This window comes from Cuculus canorus, chromosome 9 (assembly GCF_017976375.1).
Source record: "Cuculus canorus isolate bCucCan1 chromosome 9, bCucCan1.pri, whole genome shotgun sequence".
NCBI lineage: Eukaryota > Metazoa > Chordata > Aves > Cuculiformes > Cuculidae > Cuculus > Cuculus canorus.
Genome location: NC_071409.1, coordinates 12,483,077 through 12,506,066, shown reverse-complemented (window position 1 = coordinate 12,506,066; position 22,990 = coordinate 12,483,077). Strand labels below are relative to the sequence as shown.

The 22,990-nt window shown below is 38.5% G+C and overlaps 2 protein-coding genes across 9 annotated transcripts in view; one reads left to right on the top strand and one right to left on the bottom strand.

Moving 5' to 3' along the window:
* The window catches only part of LOC104063433 (probable cation-transporting ATPase 13A4), a 42,411-nt gene extending 37,393 nt beyond the window's left edge, over positions 1-5,018 (bottom strand). For all 5 annotated transcript variants that reach the window (XR_008451320.1, XM_054074916.1, XM_054074917.1 and 2 more), the window contains exon 1: positions 4,865-5,018. Coding sequence is in view for 4 of the 5 variants with exons in the window: in XM_054074916.1 (XP_053930891.1) it covers positions 4,865-4,927 (63 nt within the window). In the remaining variant the exon portion in view is untranslated. The remainder of the gene's footprint in view (positions 1-4,864) is intronic.
* Positions 5,019-8,253: 3,235 nt separating this feature from the next.
* Positions 8,254-22,990, top strand: part of OPA1 (OPA1 mitochondrial dynamin like GTPase) — a 56,108-nt gene continuing 41,371 nt past the window's right edge. Inside the window, exons 1-7 of one of the 4 annotated variants that reach the window (XM_054074295.1) lie at positions 8,254-8,417; positions 11,270-11,588; positions 11,902-11,998; positions 13,132-13,239; positions 14,457-14,510; positions 15,128-15,195; positions 19,482-19,592. In XM_054074295.1, the coding sequence (XP_053930270.1) occupies positions 8,389-8,417; positions 11,270-11,588; positions 11,902-11,998; positions 13,132-13,239; positions 14,457-14,510; positions 15,128-15,195; positions 19,482-19,592 (786 nt within the window). In that variant the 5' untranslated portion in view covers positions 8,254-8,388. The remainder of the gene's footprint in view (positions 8,418-11,269; positions 11,589-11,901; positions 11,999-13,131; positions 13,240-14,456; positions 14,511-15,127; positions 15,196-19,481; positions 19,593-22,990) is intronic. The other 3 variants (XM_054074297.1, XM_054074296.1, XM_054074298.1) reach the window with 3 other exon arrangements.

The following is a 22,990-nucleotide window of genomic DNA, read 5'->3' as shown; positions in this document are numbered from 1 at the left end:
TAAACAGGCAAAGGGCTCTCCATTTACTTCTGCCTAATTGTATCCTTAACAAAAAGGCTACAAAAATAGTGTTAGCATCAAAATACAGAATAGCACATAGAACAATATGAACCTACTGTTCACAACAGTGACTGACTCTTAAGATCCACATGCTTGGATCCAGACTTTACAGCCTGTCAGCAAGGCAAAGGAACTCCCAAGGAGATGGAGATGCTCAAGGGAAGAACTGTAAAAAGAACATGCCTTCAGACTTCTTCCAGTAAATAGCTGGACCTAGAATAACTGGGTTCATATTTTCAAATTGGCAGTAGCATGAACATCAGTGTGGGGAAGGATGAGGTTGCTGCTATGCGCATCTTGCTTCTGGCAGTGAATCAATTCTTTAATTTCCAGCTCTTGTACCTTACACTTACAATATCAGAAGCTGAGAAGGCTGTGGTTAGTACAGTTATAAAGGGAGACAGTGGGCATTCAGCATATGATTGGTGGTCATTTGGGATCATCATCTGTTGGCAGTGTTCTCTGCTGAAATGCTGAATGATTCTTCAAGTCTGACATGACAACGCAATCACAGAGCTAGCACAGAGTCCGTGTTTCTCTGCTTAGGAACCTATACACTAAAATATGTATCTGACTTCCCTTACACCTGCATATGTTTCCAGGCCACAACCTTTCAATATTTAACTTCAGAATAAAATATTGTGCCAAATTGAAGTGGTTTTCCTCATCCTGCACCATTAGCTGGAAGGACTATAGCAATGAATTCATAGAAGAAACATATAGTAGGCATATAACCCCTCATTGAAACAGAAAAAACAGTAGCATATACAAACACTTCTCACTTGTCAAATAAGTCAACAGTGAAATTCTTTAGAAGAATTCTCAAAACCAGTATCTTCTCAAAAAGAAAAAGTGAATATTAGACCCACAACATGCATGAGGAAGGGGGAATGGGCATACACATGCTGTAGATTTCTCAGCAGGTTCATCTAGCCACATGAATGCCTTACAGTAACTAAGGTTTCAAAATTCTTCAAGCTTAGTCAGGGTTCACTAGGCCTATACTATAAAGATCTCCAAGCAAATGCATGTCTACTATGGCAAACAACACTTCCAGGGCTGGCAGAAATCCTGGTGTTGATGTCAGCAGTAAGAACACGTGTTGCAGGCTGGTTTTAAACTCTTAAGGAAAAAAGAATAACTTTTTCTGCATTGTATTTAATTGCACAAAGAGGCTGCACTGATGCAGACACATTTGTTTTGAACATGGGTCTTATGAATAAACATTTGCACTGTGAAAACTTCTCTACTGTGTGAGCAGGATTTCAGGGCTCAATGTGTGCTACTACCCAGCTAAATATCCTGTGTTCTTGAGGGCATCAGACTAAGAGGTGGTGAATAACAAAGCTAAGATTAGCTATCTGTAAGACTCCAAAGAGCTTCTTGTTACCTCACAAGAGGTAACACTGTCTACAAAAGATGCTGGTATGCAGGGCACCTCTCATGTCTGTAGAATAATTTTTAATAAATTGTAATGTACTGTAATAGATTGTTTCCTCATCTGTTAATGTCTTCTTTCTCTTGAGACTCCTAACAGTAAGAAGAGTGACCAAAATGGTTTAACTTGTGAACAAAGCGTCTAGGGAGGGGGCATGGATTATGGGACAGAAAAAAAGCTGCCAGACCTGTTAGGTTGCCAGAAAACATGCTTATTCCAAGAAAGGTTCTTAGCTGCTTTTACAATCGTACAAAGCCAGTACTCAAGGCCTTATCACTGTACTGTCCAGCAAGTCATTGTTACTTATATTTAAAAGGAAAATCGCCGGTAACTGCCACGTCACCTGCACAGCGCAATTTAAATGCAAAAGTCTAACAAGTTCAGGCACTCTTTTCTACAAGGCCTGTAGCTATCAGCAAGGACCCTAAACAACAGCTGTTAACTATCATATTTCTAGCAACCCAATCACCAGGTACCCTATTACGAACAACCTGTTGCTATAACAACAGATAATAGGATTAGACTTGAAAGACTGGTTAAGATTCACAAGGAATTTAATAACTGAATCTCATTGTTAACAACCAGAACCTGTTTCTTCAGAGATTTGTTTCTGTTCTCTCTGAAGCCAATAGCAATATTCACTGCTGTTCCATTAGTACCAAAGTTGTGCCTTTCAGATTCTGTCTCAGTTTTAGGAATTAAATTTTTCAAACTCAATGTATATAAAATTCCTGAATCAATTTCTCTTCAGAATTTTGGCATTCCGAAGAAGGCAGACAGCTGCCAATATGCAGAGGCAAATTGGAGTTCACCAGCTGACTGACTGCAGTTGTACCTTTCCTTCAGACCTAAAAAACTGGGGACCGTGTGCCTAAGACCAAGAAATGGAAACACTGAAGAAAACTTAGAAGTAGTTTTTCTCTTTAGAGCTCCTTAACTTTCCTCATCCCAATAGACAGCTGGTTCAACACAGGAAAGCATTCCACGTCCAGAGTTCAAATCAACTACCTACATGTTTCCAAAATGACTTGAACTATTTCAGTCTGAGAGAACAGCTACACGCACAGTGTCAGCTGTTACATTATTACAACAAGAGATGTCATCTTGTTTGAGGACTCAAGTACTGCTTGTTAATAATTTAGTTTAGGTGGATTAAACTGACTGCTAAAAATAATGTCAAAAATATTTATCATGGCTTAGCATTTAAAAAAAATGTTGCAGGGTCATGGAAAGAAACATTATGAGTCAGAACCACTTGCTATGGCTGCCAATAATTTAGCATGCAAGACTTTAACAAAGAAAGAATGTCTGCACGTAATTCTATTTTACCCATGTACTCTTGCTTAAACATAGTTTTCCTTGTCTCTTTCTTACAATTTCTCTCACCTACATTCTACTGTCTTTTTCTCTTTCACACAAATACGCACTCTAGCTCTTATCTTTCTACACACACATCGTTTTTTTCCTCATCCTCTTATAGTACCTTAGAAGCTCATAGATGTCTCTCATACTTTTTTTTTTCTTCCTCTCTCTCTTATTCACATGTAACAAAGACACGTAGATACCTGCCAAATCTAGCACAATTTGGCTATGGTTTTAATTGCACCCACTACCCAACTTCTTTATCGATTTTTTTTCTGTGATTTTCATATGGAAACTGCAGGTGAAGGAGCACTGCTCATGCTCATTGCAGGCACAGAGAACATGGCAATGCCAGACACCCTCAATTCGTAGTGCAGATTGCCTCAACACTGCACACACCATCTGTGCATGGAAAACCTCATAATCACAGTGCAGATCCCTGAGCACTGGCTTCATGGGACACGTGCTTAGTATGACACTGGTGAGAAACAAGAACATTACTAGGATGGACGGCTCCATGCAACCACAACTTGGGTGTTACTGTAGTGCACAGCTGGAACTGGGCATGCAGCATACAATAGTGTGGCTCCACATAGCACCAGACAGTCCACTTAATCCTAATTAGCTCAGGCTCAATTCTGGCATTGCTAGTGGCAGCGCCAGTAGTAGGAAGAGAAAGACAGGGTGTTTACGGTCCTAGAAGGACAGGGCCAGGGTAGAGCACAGCCGCAGAACCAGCAGCCACTTGGAGCTGGGGAGCAGTTGTGCATCAGGACCAGGGCTAGAACCAGGAGCAAAGAGCTCCGAGTGGGTTCTGTAACTCAGCAGAACCAGTTGGGTTCTGTGTTACACTGAGATCATCAGTCCCCACCCTCAGAGCCAGCACCCTGCGCTTCCTGTAGTTCTCAGTTCATGCAGTTCATTCTCCAGCACATCCCAGACTACCCAGGTTCACATTACACAAAATATGACATCTCCCCCTCCACGAGTGGCAGAGAACTGACTGAAAATAGGGATAACAGATGTCTGTGTTCTTCCATGACATGGTCTCTTTTTCAAATAGAATTCTCAGTGAGTAGATGCTGAAGATTCCTCCAGGGTTTCTTAAAGTGAACAGTCATGTCAGTTTGTAAGAGGTGACTGTGTTTCACTCACTTTACTGGGGGTGTTTTACACCCAGAAAACCTACATGAACTCATAGCAGAACTACAGTGGCTCTGCAGCATGGGAATTTTGAGAAGCACTGCAGTTGCCAGACATACATGAGAATTGTTGCTGTACAGCTGCCTCATGGGTCTGACATCTCCAGCAGAATCTGTTAGACCGACAGAGTGCAGCTGATCTGTGACGCATGGTAGTGCCAAAGCAGCTAAGATGCACTGCATTTACTACAACTGTGCACTGGGCTTACTCTTTAAGAGAGGCACCCTGCAGTGGATAAGATATTTCACGTAAAGATAGGAATTATTTCCAGATGTTACAGAATGTATGTTAGTGTACTCCTCCCTCAGAAACTCTGGAGAGAAATATGGTCATTCTGTACATAGAAATCCAGATTTATACAGGAGTTCAGTCTGGAACAGTGTTGCAAATTCAACAGACTGCATTTGCTAATAAATTATGCAAATGTAAGACATATGGTTTTATGTGCCAGAAAGCCAAGGTTCTCAGTCCTTATCTAAATGGAACTAACCCTAGAGACTGAATTGTCAAATGGTTAGGAATACTGCTCCGGCCCACCCCTCAAGCTGATATAAGACCACATCCACCTAGATTTATAATGTCACATCAATAATTTGTTGAGCCATCCCCTGTCGTAGTGGATAACCAATTAAATCCAGCAGGCACAAGCAACTCTATTTTCTTTCTGCTAAAAGAAAATTATATCACTTTCTAACGGTATGTTTCTGCTATGGGAACACTCCCACCATTCATAACTAAACTGCAGAGTGTCATAGGTTATTGGTTCAACTTGAAAAAGACCTAGACAGAGATACAACTCACCATTTCATTCTCTTCTCCCTGGTTAAGCTTTGCATAATGGTTCTTGGCTGGATTTTCCCCCATGCAATAACCCTCTGGAGACTTTCTAGAGCACCCTCAGGACAGGTCTTCAGTGTTGTATACTTGAACTTCCACATTGAGGAAGTGCTCTAAGTACACACCTTCCTTATAACTCTGCTGATGTTTGAAGAATGGAGCTCCTCCCTCTCTGTGGGGTTAGCAGGTAATATTCATCCCTCCTCCCTTCATCCAGCTGTCGGAGTTTTGCCACTGAAAGAGTAAATGTAAAACTCACTCAAAGACACTGCAAGAAAGAGAAATTCATTATCTCACAAGTATTTCCTACTATAAGACTCTGGGTCATAACTCTGATAGGTGCAAGCAATTGCTGTTGGCATGCAACTTTCAGGGGAGGGCAAGAAAGGAATATTCTTCTTAGAGAGATTATGGAATCACTGGAGAGGAGTGTGTCCAAATAAGAAGGAAAACAAAACAGGCATGGCTGTTACTAAGACTCTTAGCAACCAGCCTGACCTAAGTGTTCAGCTGTGATCCCCACATATGCCTTTGAGAAAAATTCAACCTCTGGCATGGGCTGTAAACAGGGGCTCCAGGTTGTGCAGATGGATTTGTGCACTGATTTTGTGTCAGTATCCAGCCATGTAAGATCTGTAACCAGTATTTTTATTCATTGTTAAGAACATAATCACAGAATATCTGCTCACCTCACCATATAGCTTTGGGAAACATCATTTAGGTTATTTACTCATTCCTGAGGGGAAATGGAGTGCCCTACTGATGTCAGTAAGCTGGACACAAATGTTTCTGCCCTCCAAATCAGAGCCAAGAGGAAGCTGGCAGAAAAACAGCACTGGGGATTTTATCACCTCCTGTTTTTGTTACTTTGGGGCTGCATTTGTTTATTAGTCTTGTGATTCATTCTCATTCTCATTATTATTTCCTTGTCCTTTGCTGCTTTTTAAGAAGTTGCACACCTAATATTTTAGGAATGAGGTCAGGAATCTAAGCATGGTCTTCCAGCAAATACATTAAGGGAATTAAAGTACTATTTCTAGAGTGACTGAAACAGACCAAGAGGTACTAAGTTAGTTCCTGTCCATTAGCATTTGACTTCCATGTGGTATGGACTCCATTCACTGGAACAGGCTGCCCAGGGAGGTGGTTGAGTCACCTTCCCTGGAGGTGTTTAAGGGACAGGTGGATGAGGTGCTGAGGGGCATGGTTTAGGGATTGCTAGGAATGGTTGGACTCGATGATCCAGTGGGTCCTTTACAACCTAGTGATTCTATGATTCCATGATTCTATGACTTGTACAAGTCCCAAACTCCTCAAGCACCGGGCAAAACTGCTGCCTATCCAGCAGTGTGCAAGCTTGGAGAAACTGAAATGGGAGAAATGCTGGGAGAAGAGAAGAGAAGAGAAGAGAAGAGAAGAGAAGAGAAGAGAAGAGAAGAGAAGAGAAGAGAAGAGAAGAGAAGAGAAGAGAAGGTAGGCTGATGAATACGAGAAGAGTTGCCCATAGCTAATAATGTGAGCCAGGCACAGACCTGCAAACCAGGTGTTCATTTATGCACAGCACAGAGACGGGTATGTTTGTAAAATGCTTGTGACAAGCATTTTAGTTTGGAGTTAAGCTGTTTGGTCTTGGCACCTAGCACACTTTCAAAAGGAACCCAGACCAGAGGCTAAAAAGATAAGGATATAAGGGTTATAACACAGATGTGATTTGTTGCTACAAGATAAATGGGTCCACACCCCCATTTCAGTATTATCCCTTTCTTCTCCCACTGCAACTCAGGCTAGCTTTGAGCCACTCAACTTTTCATTTTGTTCTTCTGAGACCCAGCTACAGGAACTCCAGTTATTACACGAGAATCAAATTTTCAATTAAAAATTAAAAATGCAATAAAGTCTATTTCTGATAAACCTGATGATATGAGAAAACTAGAAGCCATAAAAGACAGGAAACAACTGCACAGGTACATTTTCCAGGGCAGGCTGATAATTTCGGGAAATGACTCATTGTTTTGGGAGGTGCCAGGGGTGGAAAACAGGAGTGCCACACATGATTTCTGCCTGGTCAGCTTTTGCTGCTTCCCCACGTGCTAGCCTTGCTCTTTCTGGTGTCTGTAGAAGGCTGTGGTGCAGTAGATGTCCTTGGCTGCCCTTTCACAGAGAAGACAGGTGAGCTGCATGCAGAATATCCCACCAAACCTAGGTCTCCAGGGAAGAATGAAAGCTCATCCAATCTATTTGCTATTCATAGGCTTGGTCCAGCTCTTACTGACAACTTTTGCTCATACAGAACACCCTTATTAGGGAGATTTATATCTTCACAACTCGAAACAAAGAAAAACAAATTAAAGGTGTAAAACATTAATTATTTTCATAGTTTGTCAACCTATCACAATATTCCAGCAAAATCTGTTAATCCAGAACCAATGACGACGGTGGAAGTTTTCATTTTCTGAAGCAGGTTCACTTTCTCCTGCAGGAAACATCTCTAAGGGAGCTAGAGCAGAACCTTCAGTTATTTGATGCCCTCTACTGTTCAAGGCAAGAATTACATATTAGTTTAGAAAGAGAAAGCTGTATGCTTATCATGCCCTATGGAGTATCACCCTATGGAGTATCAGTATCGTATATCATCGGTATCCTGAGCTGCATCAAAAGAAGCGTTGCCAGCAGGTTGAGGGAGGTGATTCCATCCCTTCGCTCTGATGAGACCACACCTGGAATACTGCATCCAGCTCTGGAGCCCACAGCACAGGGAAGATGTGAGCCTGTGGGAGGAGGTCCAGAGGAGGGCCACCAAAAGGCTTGGAACACCTGCCTTATGAAGAGAGGCTGAGAGAGGCGGGGTTGTTCGACGTGCAGAAGACTCCAAGGAGGACTTATTATGGCCTTTCAATACTTAAAGGGGTCTTATAAGAAAGATGGGGAAAAACCTTTTAACAGGGCCTGTAGCAATAGGACAAGGGGTAATGGTTTTGAACTAAAAGAGGAGAAGTTTACACTACTACATTAAGAAGATTTTTTTTGTCGCTGAGGGTAGTGAAACATTATCTAAATTGCCCAGAGAGGTAGGAAATGCCTTAGCTGATAAAGGATGCTCGCTTTCCGAACTCCAGAATGAGTCTCGGACGGTTTATTGCCGGCATTTGCGGCACCGGCCGGGGCAGGGGGAGCCGGGGCAGGAGGAGCCGGGGCAGGCGCAGCCCGGGCAGGGGCAGCCGGGACACGACCCCGACCGGCTCGCAGTGCCCACCCCGGCAGCTGCCACAGCCCCCGCCCCGCCGTGCGCCCTCAAAGCCGCTCCCCGACGCCGCACCCGGAACTATTGCGCCGGGGTTACGGTTTCCAGCCGGGGCGGTGGCGCAAGGCGCGGCGCCCGGAAGCGGCGGCAGCGCTGTGAGCCGGGCGCTGGCTGCCCTTCTCGCGGGAGCCCGGGGCGCGGCGGCCGCGCTGCCTGCGGCCCCTCCGCGCCCCTTCCGGCCCTCAGGATGTGGCGGACACGGGCGGCGGCGGCTTGGTGAGCGGGGCGGGCCCAGCGGGGTGAGCGGCCGCTAGAGCCGCGGGCCTCGCCCCGGCGCGGGGCTGGCTGTGGCACCCGCCCCGGCCGAGCAGGGGTTGCCCGGGGGGGGCGTTGAGTGCGAGGTGGTGGCTGCGAAGGCCGCGGGGCGAGCCTGAGGCTGCTACAGTGGGGCGGCTACTCCCAGGCGGGGAAATTTCCTGCCCTTCATTTCGCCTGAAGGTGCGAGGTGGAAGGGAGCTGCGTCTCACATTCCCAGCCTCCCCTCCGCGATGTTTCAGGCCGTCTTCGTGCCCAGACCTTGGTCCTTCCCAATAGCTCCTCTGTTTTCCTCATTGTTTTTCAGCGTTCCGTTACACGAACCCTATTAGGCTCAACAAGGCCCAGTGCAAGGTCCTGTGCCTGGGTGCAGGCAGTCCACGATTTCAATGCATGTTGGGGGACAAAGCGATTTGGAGCAGTCCTCTGGAGAAGGACTCGGTGCAGCTTGATGAGAAGCTTGATGTGAGCCGCCAATGAGCGCTCACAGCCCAGAAGGCCAACTGTATCCTGGGCTATGTCAAAAGAAGCGTAGCCAGCAGGTTGAGGGAGGTGATTCTGCCCCTCTATTCCTCTCTCTTGAGACCCCACCTGGAATATTGTGTCCTGTTCTGGATCCTCAGCATAAGAAGGATATAGAGCTGTTAGAACGGGTCCAGAGGAGGGCTACAAAGATGATCAGAGGGCTGGAGCACCTCTGCTATGAGGACAGGCTGAGATAGTTTGGGTTGCTCAACCTGGAGAAGAGAAGGCTTCAGGGAGACCTTATAGCGCCCTTCTAGTACCTGAAAGGGGCCTACAGGAAAGCTGGGGAGGGACTTTTTACAAGGGGATGTAGTGACAGGGCAAGGAGGGTTGGCTTTAAATTGGAAGGGGGAAGATTTAGATTGGACATTAGGAACAAATTCTTCACTATGAGGGTGGTGTGGCATTGGCCCAGGTTGCCCGGGGAGATTGTGGATGCCCCCTCCCTGGAACTGTTCAAGGCCAGATTGGATGGGGCCTTGAGCAGTGTGATTCTAGTGGGAGGTGTCCCTGCCCATGGCAGGGGGGTTAAAACTGGGTGACACTTCTATTATTGTTATGTAGCCACTTTTCTATTGGTACTGTCTGTCCTGTCTAACTAAGCCTCTTGTAATTTCATGTCAAAAAGGAGACACTTCAGGGATTATTCTGCTCCTGCTTGTTATTATCTTTTTAGATACCAAGTTTGTTGCAAAGGCACAGCCTTCTAGATAGTTTAGTATAGCAGCAAGAGGGTACCCTTCAAAATCATAGTGACTTTTATGATTGAGGACTTTAATGACAGACAGTGGAATTTTGGTTTTTAAGCTTTCCATTACACTAAATGAAATTCCTAACATAACTCACCAGGAGAATTGGTCCTTTGAGAGAGAAAAGTGTCTGTGTTCACATAATACTGATTTTAAATTAATCTTCCAAAAGCTCAATTTCAGGGTCAAAAGTGCTGTTATAAAAAAAAAAGTCTTCCACTTCTTTGGATGTTAAGAATATGCCTGCCTTAGATAATATCATCTCTGCTACATAAAATCTCAAGGCAAAGAACTATACAGGTTATAGAGCATGTTATTAGAAAAAGCTGTGATGTTTTCCATTTTGTATGATTCACTTATTCTCTGTTAATTCTAAATGATTTAGGATTACGGGATGAATAATTTGCCTTTTCAATGATGTGAAGCACTTTTTTATTTATCCCCCTCATAAGTAAATGTACTTGATAATGTTGAAAATTTTGGAAAAAAGCATTAAGACACGATCGTAAATTTCAATAACTGTAACTTCACTTGTATTTTGCACACAGTAAATTATTTTATATTAACCATTCTGATATGAAGACTAAAAAGTTACAGAGGAAATTACTTTTTCCAGTTGTCTTTTCCCTGAACTGGCAAAACTACCTCAAAATGTTCAAGTATGCAGGTAGAATAAATCTCCTTGTATACTTTCAATTACAGTAACTTAAGTGTTTGTTTTAACGTAGGCAGGATTAATAAGGTTCCTGTGTTTTAACATTTGGCTTTTGTGGCTTTTCATGAGCTAGGTTTTCAGAGTTAAATCTTTCAGACTGGAATTTTCCGTCTTGCATAAATCTAAATTAGTTTACTGAAGTCTTCAACAAATATAGTGCAGCCATCTCCAGAAATAACCTTGTCTATGCGTGTCCTAAGACAAAAGAATAATGCTGTAATCCTAAAAATGCAGAATATTAAAGTGAAAGGAACAGAAAGATGTCATTGAGTATGTGCTTCAGCTCCAAAGGAGAATCTGCTTTGCCTAGAAAGGACAAGTATATTTTGCAAGGAATTTTGTCTGTATATTGGTTCTTTTAAGTTTGAAAACCCTCTGCAAACTTAGTATTCTCCAAAGGCTCAGTTTGAATAGCAAGACATGCCAAACTGTAAAGTTTTCATTTATGTTCTAAGTTGATCATAGTTGATCTTCTGTGTACTCTTAAGCTCCTGTTTGCCCAAACTGTGTTTTACCATAGACCTGTTTCTTGCCTTAATCCAGTGTGGAAGTTAAGTTTAATTTATAACAGACTTGAGAAGTTGTATTTAAAATTTTATTTCTGTAATCGCTAGAAATGCTATGTCCATTAGCAATACTTAGAGCTGTTTATTTTCCTGGTTACTACCAGGAAAATAAAATGATGGCTGGGAATTGAATATGCAGAATAATACTCTAATTTATCTGTAAACAGCTAAAACGTCGTGTACATTGCTTCTTAAAGGTTGATCAGTTAATGGTATGTTGACCAAATCTGCTACTTAGTTCTTCTTTCTTTCTTTTAGTGTCATCTGCCGGAGTCTAGCAAATAGCAGCTATGGAATAAAAAGAAAATCACCACTTCAAAACTTACATCTTGTTTCCCGAAGTATACATCATCCCTGCTATCCAAGTTCAAAATTTCAAAGACGTCCATTAAGGATATCCATTCAGCTGTTCTCTTCTCTAAATCGTCTTCCCCTACGCAAAACAAAACTTTTAAATGTAAAATATGGATACCAGTTCCACAGGAACTTTTGGCTAGCTAGACTAGCATCAAGGCTTCTCAAAATCCGCTACCTTATACTAGGATCTGCTGTTGGTGGTGGTTATACGGCTAAGAAGGTATTTATCTGTGGAAACTATTTTATGCATTTTGGTTTTGTTGTTACATACATCAGAAAAATAGTACTTGGTATGTCCACAAAAATCTGAGATATGATTGTTTGATTAGCTAAAGATGACTGAATATGGAAAACAGATTGTTTAGAGAACTAGTGTAGATCTTAGAAGTTCCAAAGTAGTAGTATTCATATCCAAGAGATGGTGGATTAGTATGTTTTATATGTAGGTATTACTTTTCAATAGATTGCTCCTATGCTTCTCTGCATAAATTTATTTTTTTATTTTTACTGTATTTTTTCCCTTTTTGTATTAGACATATGATCAGTGGAAGGACATGATGCCAGATCTCGATGAATATAAGTGGATTGTTCCTGACTTCATTTGGGAGCTTGATGAACATATTGACTTCGGTATCACAAAAGCTAAAATGTTATTCTCTGAAGGCATACATACTTAAATGCATACATACATCCTAAATGTAGTAGCGTGGGTCCTCAGTGCCTCTCTCCAGTTTATAGCAGAAATTTGAGTGAAATTGTGTTATTGAAGTTTGGTGTGTATCTTACCGAAGTAGTTAAATGGCTGTGTTTGCAGAAAGAAATTAAGCATTGTTTAGCATTGATATTCCACAATTCATCCTTTCATTTGAGCATATTCTTGGCCCTTTCATGTGGCCATATAATCGTATTATTGAAAGGAGAGTTGCAGTGTGATTCAGGAAACTCGAACAGGTTTTGATAGTATTATGTGCGAAGATCTTTCTTTCTATTTGAATGACACAATTAAAACATAAGTATATATAGATAAGTAAAAGACCAATGCAGAGTAGCAAACCTACCTACTTAAATTACCTTGAAGATACAGAAGAAAATGAAAAACATACACTCTGTTTTCCTGAACCTTCTGGTTACAGTGGGTTTTTTTTTTCATATTTTCAGATGAAAGATATAAATCTGAAAAACGAGCACAGAGTTTCCTCTTATATATGCAGGGTAGTAAGGTAGTGGTTTTTTTTTTCAAAAAAATAAAAATCCATGAATATTTTGCTGTTTGTATGTGCAATGCATTGCATAGATAATTTTAGAGACAGATGTTTTCTTGTTTTTATTGGTAGTGGACACAACAGTTTTATAATACTTTAAAGCTGTAAGTTTTGGGTTTTTAAAGGGTTACAAAATCAGCTTATTTATGAAATTAAAAAATAAGCTTCTCTTAGTACAGAAGAAATTAGTCTAGTTAGTGTCATGTGACTTAAAAACATCCTCTACAAAGTATGTGAGAGAATGATGTGTGAAATGCAGGGATACGTTGTAGTACTTGAGGCAACCAACTTATCAGCAAGTTCAAAGTCTAAAAAAGCGATGGGTTTTTCAGATAATCTTTCCCAACACTAATGAAGGGAGGTACATTCGCTTTATTAGGGGGTGGGGGAGAAAAAAGCCATGTCCTGAAACAGCTGCTATATTTTGCAGCCTATGCCATTTTTGTTCACTAAAATAATGGGAAAAATCCCTACTCATTAGCTGTTGTACTGTTTTCCTAGAAAAACTTATCAAAGCCCTTCCTGATGCAGATGACCTTGCCAAACTTCTGCCTGACTTTGACAGGATTGGAGAGAGCTTCGCTGCACTGAAAGGATTTTTTTCTCCTGGTGAGAATAATTTTTCAGCTTATTTTTAATTTCGAAAACATAAGGTATTACAACATGAGATTACAGATATGTCTTTAGACACTGAAAGAAAGTGGATCCTTTCATTGAATACCTCATCTGAAAGTGTTATGTACACAGGTAAGTGTAATGTATTTTTAAAAGCAAGAATTCTAGTAGCAAGTACAGAGAAACAAAATGTGAAATTGAATACAGAACTAGAATTCTTGCACAACTCCAAACAAACAGATTGAAAGCTGGATTGCTTCAGTGAGTCGTAGAAGCTGGACATGTCTAGCTGGAATTTGGAGAAGGTAAGAGTGACACTGGACAGTAACAGTACCGCAGCTTTACTGCAGCTTTACCAGAGCTGTTACAGGAGAGAGTAGTTGGATTATTGACAATGCTGATTCTTAATGTTAAAAGCATATGAAATAAGGGATTTGTAACAAAGGTATTCTTTTGGGTTGAATGATTTCAATCTGGACACAACTCCAGGACTTGCTTGAAGATTTAGCTTATGTAGGGGCTGAATTTCAAAGGAGTAGGTAGGAGTTCTAAATGCTTAACAAAAGACAAACACGTGGTTTGTTGCTTCAGTGTATGCAGGCAGTGGTAGGCTTAATGGCTTTTATGTTTTGGGAGACTTATCTAAGTCATTTCTGGTTGGTGGAATTTTTAAAACTAAAAATGATTGATTTGATCATCCTATCTGACTTGCTAATGAGCATGGCTCAAAATTTCACCCAGTTCTTGTAAAGAAATGCAAGATTATTCCTGTTATACCTTAAGAATTATTGAGCCACATAAATGTGTATTTATGAAAGATTATATCTGTAAGGTGTTAGTCATTGCTTTTGGTGTGTTTGAAAATACTTGCATATAAGTGTGTATAAGAAGTGTACTTTTCATTTTCTTAAAATACTGTCAGTGGCGGAACTACTCCATTAATCTTAAAAACTCAGCAAGCAGCTAAGTAGGGATCAAGTTAACAGAGTGACAAATTACAATGTCCTTTGTATTTTGGCTGTTTAAAATTGTGGTGTTATTGACTGGTATTGTCAGGTGCAACCTGTTATTTGTTATCATACTCACATGGGCATAGTTGCCAGTTTTGATTGTGTGGTCCTCCAAATGAGGCAAAGATCCCTCATCTTTGTTTTGCCTTTTGTTTTGTATTTATAATTTTTATTTCACCCTCTTCTGCTGATTCTTCACAGGTTACAGTTTGGTTAGTGAAGTCATAGGAGCTTCTGATCTACTTCTGTTGTTAGGTGTGTAAAAGCCCTTTTTCCTGCCCTTAACCTGCCTCTTTAAAGCAAACTCTTAAAACACTACTTTCCTAAGAGGAGTGAAAATCGGTGTAAATACAACTATTTACAGCAATTTAATATTGAATTACAAATGTTTGGAAAAATTGGATCCTCCCCTGTGAAAATGAATAGTTATTTCTCTCCCACAGTCCTTAGCAGATGCTTTTTATTTTGGGCGTTTTACAGAAGCTTGTTTTGAAAACCTATGTCATTACAATAGGAAAGAATATTTTTTTAAACTTGCTGCAGTAGTACCAGTGGACTTTGTCTTATCAATTCATGTTTATCAGAAACATATTAATTTTACGATGTTTTCAGAACCTTAGTGTATAACTGAAGCGGCCTAATCCCTTGTGATATAACTCGCTGGAGTCACAAATGAGATATAAAATTTTCAGATGAGTTTTAAACTTAATTTCTTTTTCAGTTTCTTAAGGTGAATCATTTTTTAATAGGTGCTTCAAAGATTATTGAATAAATAATACATAGGGGTTGAAACTAATTTTACAGTGTGTGTACTTGGAGAATTTTTAAGTGCCTCTTGCATGTTATAATGAATTTCTGTAATTATGTCCTAGGTTCTCCAGGAGAAACGGCATTCAGAGCTACTGACCAGGGATATGACAATGACAAACAGTACAAAAAGGTAATTACTCCCTTGCAAAACTAAAAATGTCTTGACAACAGGTAACGTTTTTTTAAGTGCTTCAATGACTACTTGCAGCTGTTTATTTGAAGTAGCTTGTATAGAATTCGTTATAGAAAATTATGAGTGTGCATTGTTGGTTTTAATATGTAAACATAATGATGATGAACAGTTTGGTGTAAGGAATCTATAAGGCAGTCATAGTAATCTTCAGGAATTGCTTTCCTGAAAAAATTGGTTTGTAATAAGAATGTAATTTTAGATATTTTGTGTGCATTTGCAATTTTTCAGGGCATGTTCTCAGTGCCTCTTGAGCTTATAGCTTATTACTGAAGTTGATTTAGGCTTTTATACTTATTTTCAAGCATATCTGCTTGCACCCTCAATTCTGTTGACATTTTCACAGTTTACTTATTTATTTAGATAAAGCCTACGTCAAACTTTTTTGTTTCTGGAAAAAAGTGTTACTGTATCTTAATAACTGAAAGTTTTAGTCTTTTTTTTTCCTTGAAGTAAAGAAGGTAAATTTTAACATTTTGGTTTTGTGAGTAGTAGATCTTATTTCTGTTGAATCCCTGAATTGTAACATTGCTCATTTTTTCCTGTGTATATTTTAAAAAAATATTTCAAAAAAATGGAAGATGGTGTACAACAGGGAATTTGTAAATGGTTATGTATTTATTTTTGCAAATGGAAGTGTCTGAACTATAACTGGGGCTCTTACATAAGACATTTCTGTGGATGCAGGCATGTATACATTTATTCTACATTAATTCTGCATGGCAATATATAGTGAAACCTGTACAAAGCTCACTTTCATTGCTTTTTTTTTTCCCTCTAGAACAGTGGATTTCTATATGAGAATTAAGTTAATTTTTGTTTCCCCTTTATCAATAAGCAGTCTATATATATTGTTTTATTCTCTCTTTAGTGACTGCTTGGCACAGGTTTCCCTCTTTAAAACATAAAAAATACTGTTGATTTGTGAAGAAGTGGCCATCCTAGTTTATTGTCTTCATTAACTAAATTAACTGAGATTTTTACTGAATACCAGCAATATCACTAATATTTGTTATTGTTGATGGTTTTTTTCAGATACAGTGGCAACTGTATTTTAATGTTGCCAACAAAACTTTGTGTTATGGAAAGTATCAAGCCATATCAAATTAGTGTGATTTAGAAAATGTAGTCTGAATTACTAATTTTTGGTACACCAGTCATATCCAATATTTTATGCTTAGAAAATGTTGGCTTGCTAATTAATAAGATCAATTTTCAAACAGGACACATATGGATACTAACAAAGCATGATCAGTCTATTAGCAAGCAAAATTACTGTTTTCAAGACAATGGATTAGGTGGCCTTTTTTTCATTCAATGCTTTCCACTGCCAGCCAATACTAGTTTAAGAATTGTGATTGTATGGATGCATAAAGTGCTGTGGCATGGTATTAAACGTGTCTGATGGGCTCATTTTCTTTGTTTCATTGTGAAAAGATGAGTTACTGGTAAAAGAATCTAGGGATTCCTCATTTGGAAGAATGTTCAGTAGAACTGTTATTTGGTATAGTCCTCAGATGAGTCTCTAAAAACCTGCTGTAGAATGAGTGCGAAACCAGTAGATTTGAAAGATAACTTTGAGTTACGTTGTCCCAAACATCAAATCAGGTTGTGTTACTTCATGCCAACTAATGTGTTGATCTTGTAATCTCTTATTTAATACCAAAGATGCAATTTTTTTTTAAAAGAGAATTAAAATTACTAGAGCGTTCAGATAAGTAATTTAAATAAATGTAGTTTTAAATCTATTTCTACTTGGATTAAATAAGAAATTTTCTTCTTGGAGAAAGAGGACAGAAGTTATTTATAATGTTTTACTACTGTATATATGTTATATGTACTAGTTCAGGCTTGCAATTGAAACAGTAGTATTACCTCCTTAGAAAATTATCTCGAGCTGTTGTCTGTCTCAAAAAAAAAATTCATAAAGAGTTTCAGCTTCCTATTAAAGCAAATAAATTCCAAAGCTGAGCCTGATTTTTTTTTTTTTTTAAAGAAAATTTGTAGTGGTTATAGCTGTAATTGGAGTGAGTGTGAAAAATGTGACTTCGGTATTGATGTGGGACTTAAAAGCCAGATAAATAATTCACAACCAACCACACAGTCCTTTCTCTGCCTTTGGTACTTTGATAAAATGTCATGCCTTGAAGAACCTGGTGCACTGTTGAAGATTTGGCAGCGTGTAGACTCCCTTGCTCAGCCAGCACAGGGTCACCTTCAGTCGGTGTAAGAGGCAGCATAGTAATTCTACAGCTCTTTGCTACTGCTGGAAAGTGGAGAAGAGGCTTTAGCAAGGAATATTGCTTGACTTCGATCTCTTTTTTTTTTTTTTTAACATTCTCCTTTGATTTGTTCCTTCTTTCTAGTTAAATAATAAGGTTCCCATAATTTTCTCTTTGATGATGAAAATAATAATGGAATGATTGTTAACAACTTTTTGAAATCCCGATCATTGATTGATCAGTTTTGATTTTACTAGATAAAATTGTTTAAAACAAATAGATTTACACTGGAATGATTGATTGGGGGGAACAGTGGTAGTGTCCAATGACAGAGATGTGAACTTTCCTGTTTGTGTTCTTGTTTCTACCAGCCTGGGTGCTTTGTGTTTAGTTTCGTGCTATTTAAGGTTCTTGATACTTTTAAAATTTTTTTTTTTAATTCAATGTATGAAGTAAGAAATAGAAAATAAATGAAATAAGATTATTGACTGATTATATATAAAGAAGAAAGTGTTATTGAAAAGACTTTTACATCACTATTTTTTACTTCAGTATTTTGGTGAATGGGGTGACTGTAGCTGAAAAGTGCTTTTCATACGTTATAGTAAAGAGTCACATGGACCAGCTGTCCTAGAAAAAGTGATTGTACTTTAGATAGTTAGGTTTAGTGACTTAAAGCATTTGCTACACTTCCCGTTAACTGCTAAAAAGTCTTCATGGCAGGTTTTGTTCAGTGTTTTTTCTCATATTCTCTTGACCCGTAGCATAATGTTTAAAGGGGTCTGTGTGGCTGTCTCTCCTTGTTGTTGTATAGAAATTTTATCTTTTGCTTTGCCCAAGTTCTTCACGCAGCTTTAATTCATTTGCTAGTCTGGAAATGCAGAAATTTAATGAATCTTAGTGGTCCAGTAAAATACAAATGTGAAGGTTTTTCTATTCTTACTATTTTATGCAAATCGTTATTTAACAAGTGTTTACATTTGGCCATTTGATTGTCTCTTCTTTTATCTGTTCTCTCCTGCATTGTTGCTCCTTATGTGTACATGCCTGTGTGTGTATTTCATGAAACAAATGTGTAACTTGATGTTAGATGGCTCAAATTCTTACACCAAAGTTCAGTTTCCTTAGAAGGTGCTGTAATACTTTTTTAAAAGAGCTTTATTTTAATAGTTCATTAATACTTTTGTCTACATTTTCTGAGATAAATTATATGTAAAGTGCAAGAAGCACCTCTAAAACAGTTTTGAAAACCAGCTTACCTTTACAGGAATATTTGGTATGCAGGGAGAAGAGAAGCTGCTTCGTGGAAATGCTGAATAAGTAAAGGAATAAGCATTGAGTTGCACGGATTTTGTGATCAGAAAGGATTATGACCGCGTGAATTTAAACTGCAGTGTGTCACAGGAGTGGAGAGGAGGCTTTTTCTATCTTTTTGCTCTAGAAACTATTTTGTTTCTCCTAGTTTGAGAAAGTTGAATAGCAGGCAAAATCATCTTTCTATGAACAGTGCACTGCTGAGAGTAAGAACAAAATGGGAACTTTTATGTTACTGACAAAGTTGAGCCTGTTAGCTGTTGTGCACAACTTTTTGTTGAATATCCAAAACACTCTTTAAATACACATGTGGTTAAGTTGTTGAAAAATGCTGATAGTTAAGGACTTCTGGTGTGAATGATTGAAATTAGCTGAAACCTGTGAGAATGTTTTAAAGCCAGCATAGCTGATTTTTTTCAAGGTTTAAATGCTTAATTAAAAGTTGAATATAATTATAAAACGTAGCTAAATATTTGTTTTGTTCTATGTGGATTTGCAAAATGCATGGGTTTGCTGGTGGTATTCACTCCCAGCCAGCTATCAAGAGATTTTGGTAATGAAATTTCACTTTTGTTTGATCTGACCCGTTCATACCTGTTTTTCATCTGTCTTTGTCATGCCTGTTGGTTTAACTTTGTTCTCCTTACACCCCAAATTTTTCCTCTCGTTTTTATTATAAACTCATGGCAGGGCCTGCTTGGTGAACTCATTCTGTTACAACAACAAATCCAGCAGCACGAAGAGGAAGCACGCAGAGCCGCTGGACAATATAACATGGGCTCTTCCCAGCAGAAGCGAAAGGTGATGGTTTAAGGGAAACTCTGTACTATATTCACACTAATCAAATACTTCAGCCTTCTGCATTGCAGCTGGAAAAATCTAATTAAATCATGGGCTGAAATCATTATTACAGCCAACTTCACTTTGTCACTTTGAAGTTGTCTGTTGCTTGCCTCTATAAAAAACTGTTCTTTAGAGTTCATACATTAGAAAGGCAGTTAAGCAAAGTATGTGAGTAAATGTCAAGTCTGTTTTCTCTACTGTTGTTTGCTTGTGGTAGCTCTATCTTGTAAAAGTATAGCAGTTTACAGGCAGTATATGTCTGGGAATGTTTTGTCCTGGTTTATACTGTTAAAAATCTGAAAATGACAGCAGCTTCTTTAGAAACAGTTTTGCACAGATGATTAAACACTGCTGTTAATAGCCTCTAATGTATATTAATCAAAGGAATCCCATTATTTGTTTTCCTGCTTAAAGCACAGTTTATACTGACATACTGTGATTGTTGAACATCTGCACATTTTAATATAAGCTCTGATCATTTTATTATTATATGGCTGAGATTAATTGAAAATGCTTCCTAAATTTGGATTATTTTAGTTGTCTAATCTGTTACTACCCATAATTCCTAACCGCATTGCTTTGTTGGCTACATCTGTGCCCCTGAAAAAGTCTTTCTGATTACTCAAATTTTTCAGCAGCTTTAGAATTGAGTATGGGACACAGAACTTAATCTTCTGTACATCTAAAGATAAAAAGGGATACAGTAAATGTGAATTCAACTCTTATACATATTTGCATAGCTGCAATTGTCTGTGTCTTACTGCATGAACAGAGGAAATCACTGTTCTCTGAAACTACAGTAGCATTTTAAATTTAAATATTTTACTTTCTTCCCATCTTGCCATATTTTTTTTTACAGTTTAGAGTTACAACCCCTGGCTACTCTAAACTAGTTATCTTCCTTTAATTAAAAAAAAAAAAAGATGGTGAAAGGCAAGTTTTCCTCATATTTCATTCTTCAAATTTATTTAGTTAATATTCTGTGTGGATTTAAAATAATGCTTATGTATTCTGTCTTTGGTTATTAGTTCATTCATTCTCTTCTAGTTGTATATTTCAATAGAAGAGCAGGGAGTAGACCACTGAAGACATCTTTATTTGTTCAGTTACCTTTTTTCTTTTATCAAAAGTAACTCCATCAGCCTGTAAGGGTTTGAGAGAGTTGGGGTGTGGAGTAGTATCTTAAAAGTTTATAATAAAATATATGAAAATGAAAAAAAATACTGTAAAGGCAGTACAATATTAGAACTATAAAAATGTATCAGCCTCAAATGCAATCAAGAAAAAAAATGAGCTTGATATTACATTTCTTTCTGATTGAAATTCTACCTTTTTAGTGCTTTCTTGCAACGAGTTCTACAATTCCCAGTAGCTGTAAGGGCTATCCTTGTAAATGTTACTCTGTCCTCCAAGGCATGTAATCTGTGTTCCCTGAGTTCTGAAAGTCTAACTGCCCTTGCAAATAAAAAGTTTTAATTCAGCATTTAAGTGTGCTGTTTGGCATAAATGCCTAATGACAAGGAATGCGTCTTGTTTGTCACGCTGATCTTTTTGCTTGAAGCAAATTGAAGGAGAAGATAGCCTGTTTTCTTTAATGTCTTGATATGAGGATATTGTCTGGTTAGATAATAATACAAAACCTGTAACTGTGGTTTCAAAGGCACTGAGTTTTCAGAGGCATATCCTCATTTTTATACATTATGTAACAAAGATTGTTGGAAAGCAAGGCTGTGCAAAATTAGTAACTCTGTAAAGAGCTTCTGGTAATCTTGATAAACATGTATCTGCATCTTTGTGCAAATGAGGAACCCTTGATTAAAAATGACCATACGGTTTTTCATTTCCCATAACTTTATAGTGGCAATGGGGAAAGAATGAGAAGTCTTGATGTATAAACCATGCTGATCTGGGTTAAGCAAATGTGCCTGCCTAGGTGTACTTAAATAGTTGATTCCTTATTTTTTTCTGAGTGTAAGTAGTGACTCTTAGTACTTCAGGTTGGTATGATAGGTAGCTTTTTATTTGCAACTTAAACATTTTTAGCAATATTGGGAATTACATGTTCAAAATACTGCAAGTACTAAGGTTCAAAGCACCCCTGAAGCAAAAGCTGAAGTATATACCTCCTTCTAGAGCTGTTTACTTTTTCGTAAGTTACCCTATTGTCCTTGATAGAATTAATCATCTAGTGCTAGATAATTCTTCGTTTCAAATCTTGCAACAGGTACCTGTGTGCAGTATTTTTGCTTAATGTGTTTCACTCAAGTATACTGTATATAGAAGAAAGTGCTCACAGGGTTAGAGGCAATCTGTCTCTAAGTATGTGCTTCAAAGGTGCATCTAGGCCCCAGGAGCACATTCAGGTACAGCTTAAGAGCCAAGAGGGGGCAGTGTTAACTGCTATGAAAACTTGCAGTGAGTGGAAACGCTTTTTCCTGGTTTTCCCTTATTTTTTTGCTGCTTCTGACTCCACACCTCTCTGTTTGCCCTTCTGTTTTTATTTTCCCCTTATGTTTCCAAAATGTTTGAAGTGTGTGTGTGTATGTAAATGTTTGTTATACCACCTTGTGGCTGCACGCATAAAGTTGTCTGTATCCTAAACTAACCCCATTTCTGATGCACTTCTGCAGTCATCGAACTAATTAAGAGAAATCAAAAGGAAGACAAGCTGCAGCACTTCCTCTTTGCTGTTTATGAATAACAAAATAAATGTATATAGATGGAAGTGTCAGTGTGGATTGCTTTCTGTAAAGTGCAGGCATAATCCTGTATATACTGGTTTAATAGCTAAATAATTTCAGTCACTGTCAATAACTGGACTTTTTTTCTTGTTTGATCTGTAACAACTGGTCTGAAATTATAGTAACTAAATTGATTTGCGTCTAAATGACAGCTGTCCTGCATGTTAGGTACTTTGCTCTTTCTGATATGAAGCTAACTTGGTTTGTAAATGTCACATGGGCTTTATTAGGAGCTTTATCAATCGTTCAGTAGAGCATAATTTTTTCTAAATATTTTTCAGTCAACCATTAGATTTTGTTGTTTGTAAATATTTACATCATACGAATTTGTATTGCACCATTTATGCTTTTGCCTTTATGTTATTAAAAAGGGATTGTCTGGAACAACAGTTTATTACTTCTTGATGAACCTATTTTAATAATATTGGACTAAGAATGGCTGTGATTACCTGATCTTATTTCATGTATTCCTTGAACTTCAAAATATTTTGTATTATAATATCCTAATTTTTTCTGTTTTTAATGTAATTTAAATAATTTCAAAATAACCCTTCAAGATTGTCTTGACAAACTACAGTATATGAAGTTAGACGTTCATGTTTAGTATTATAATTC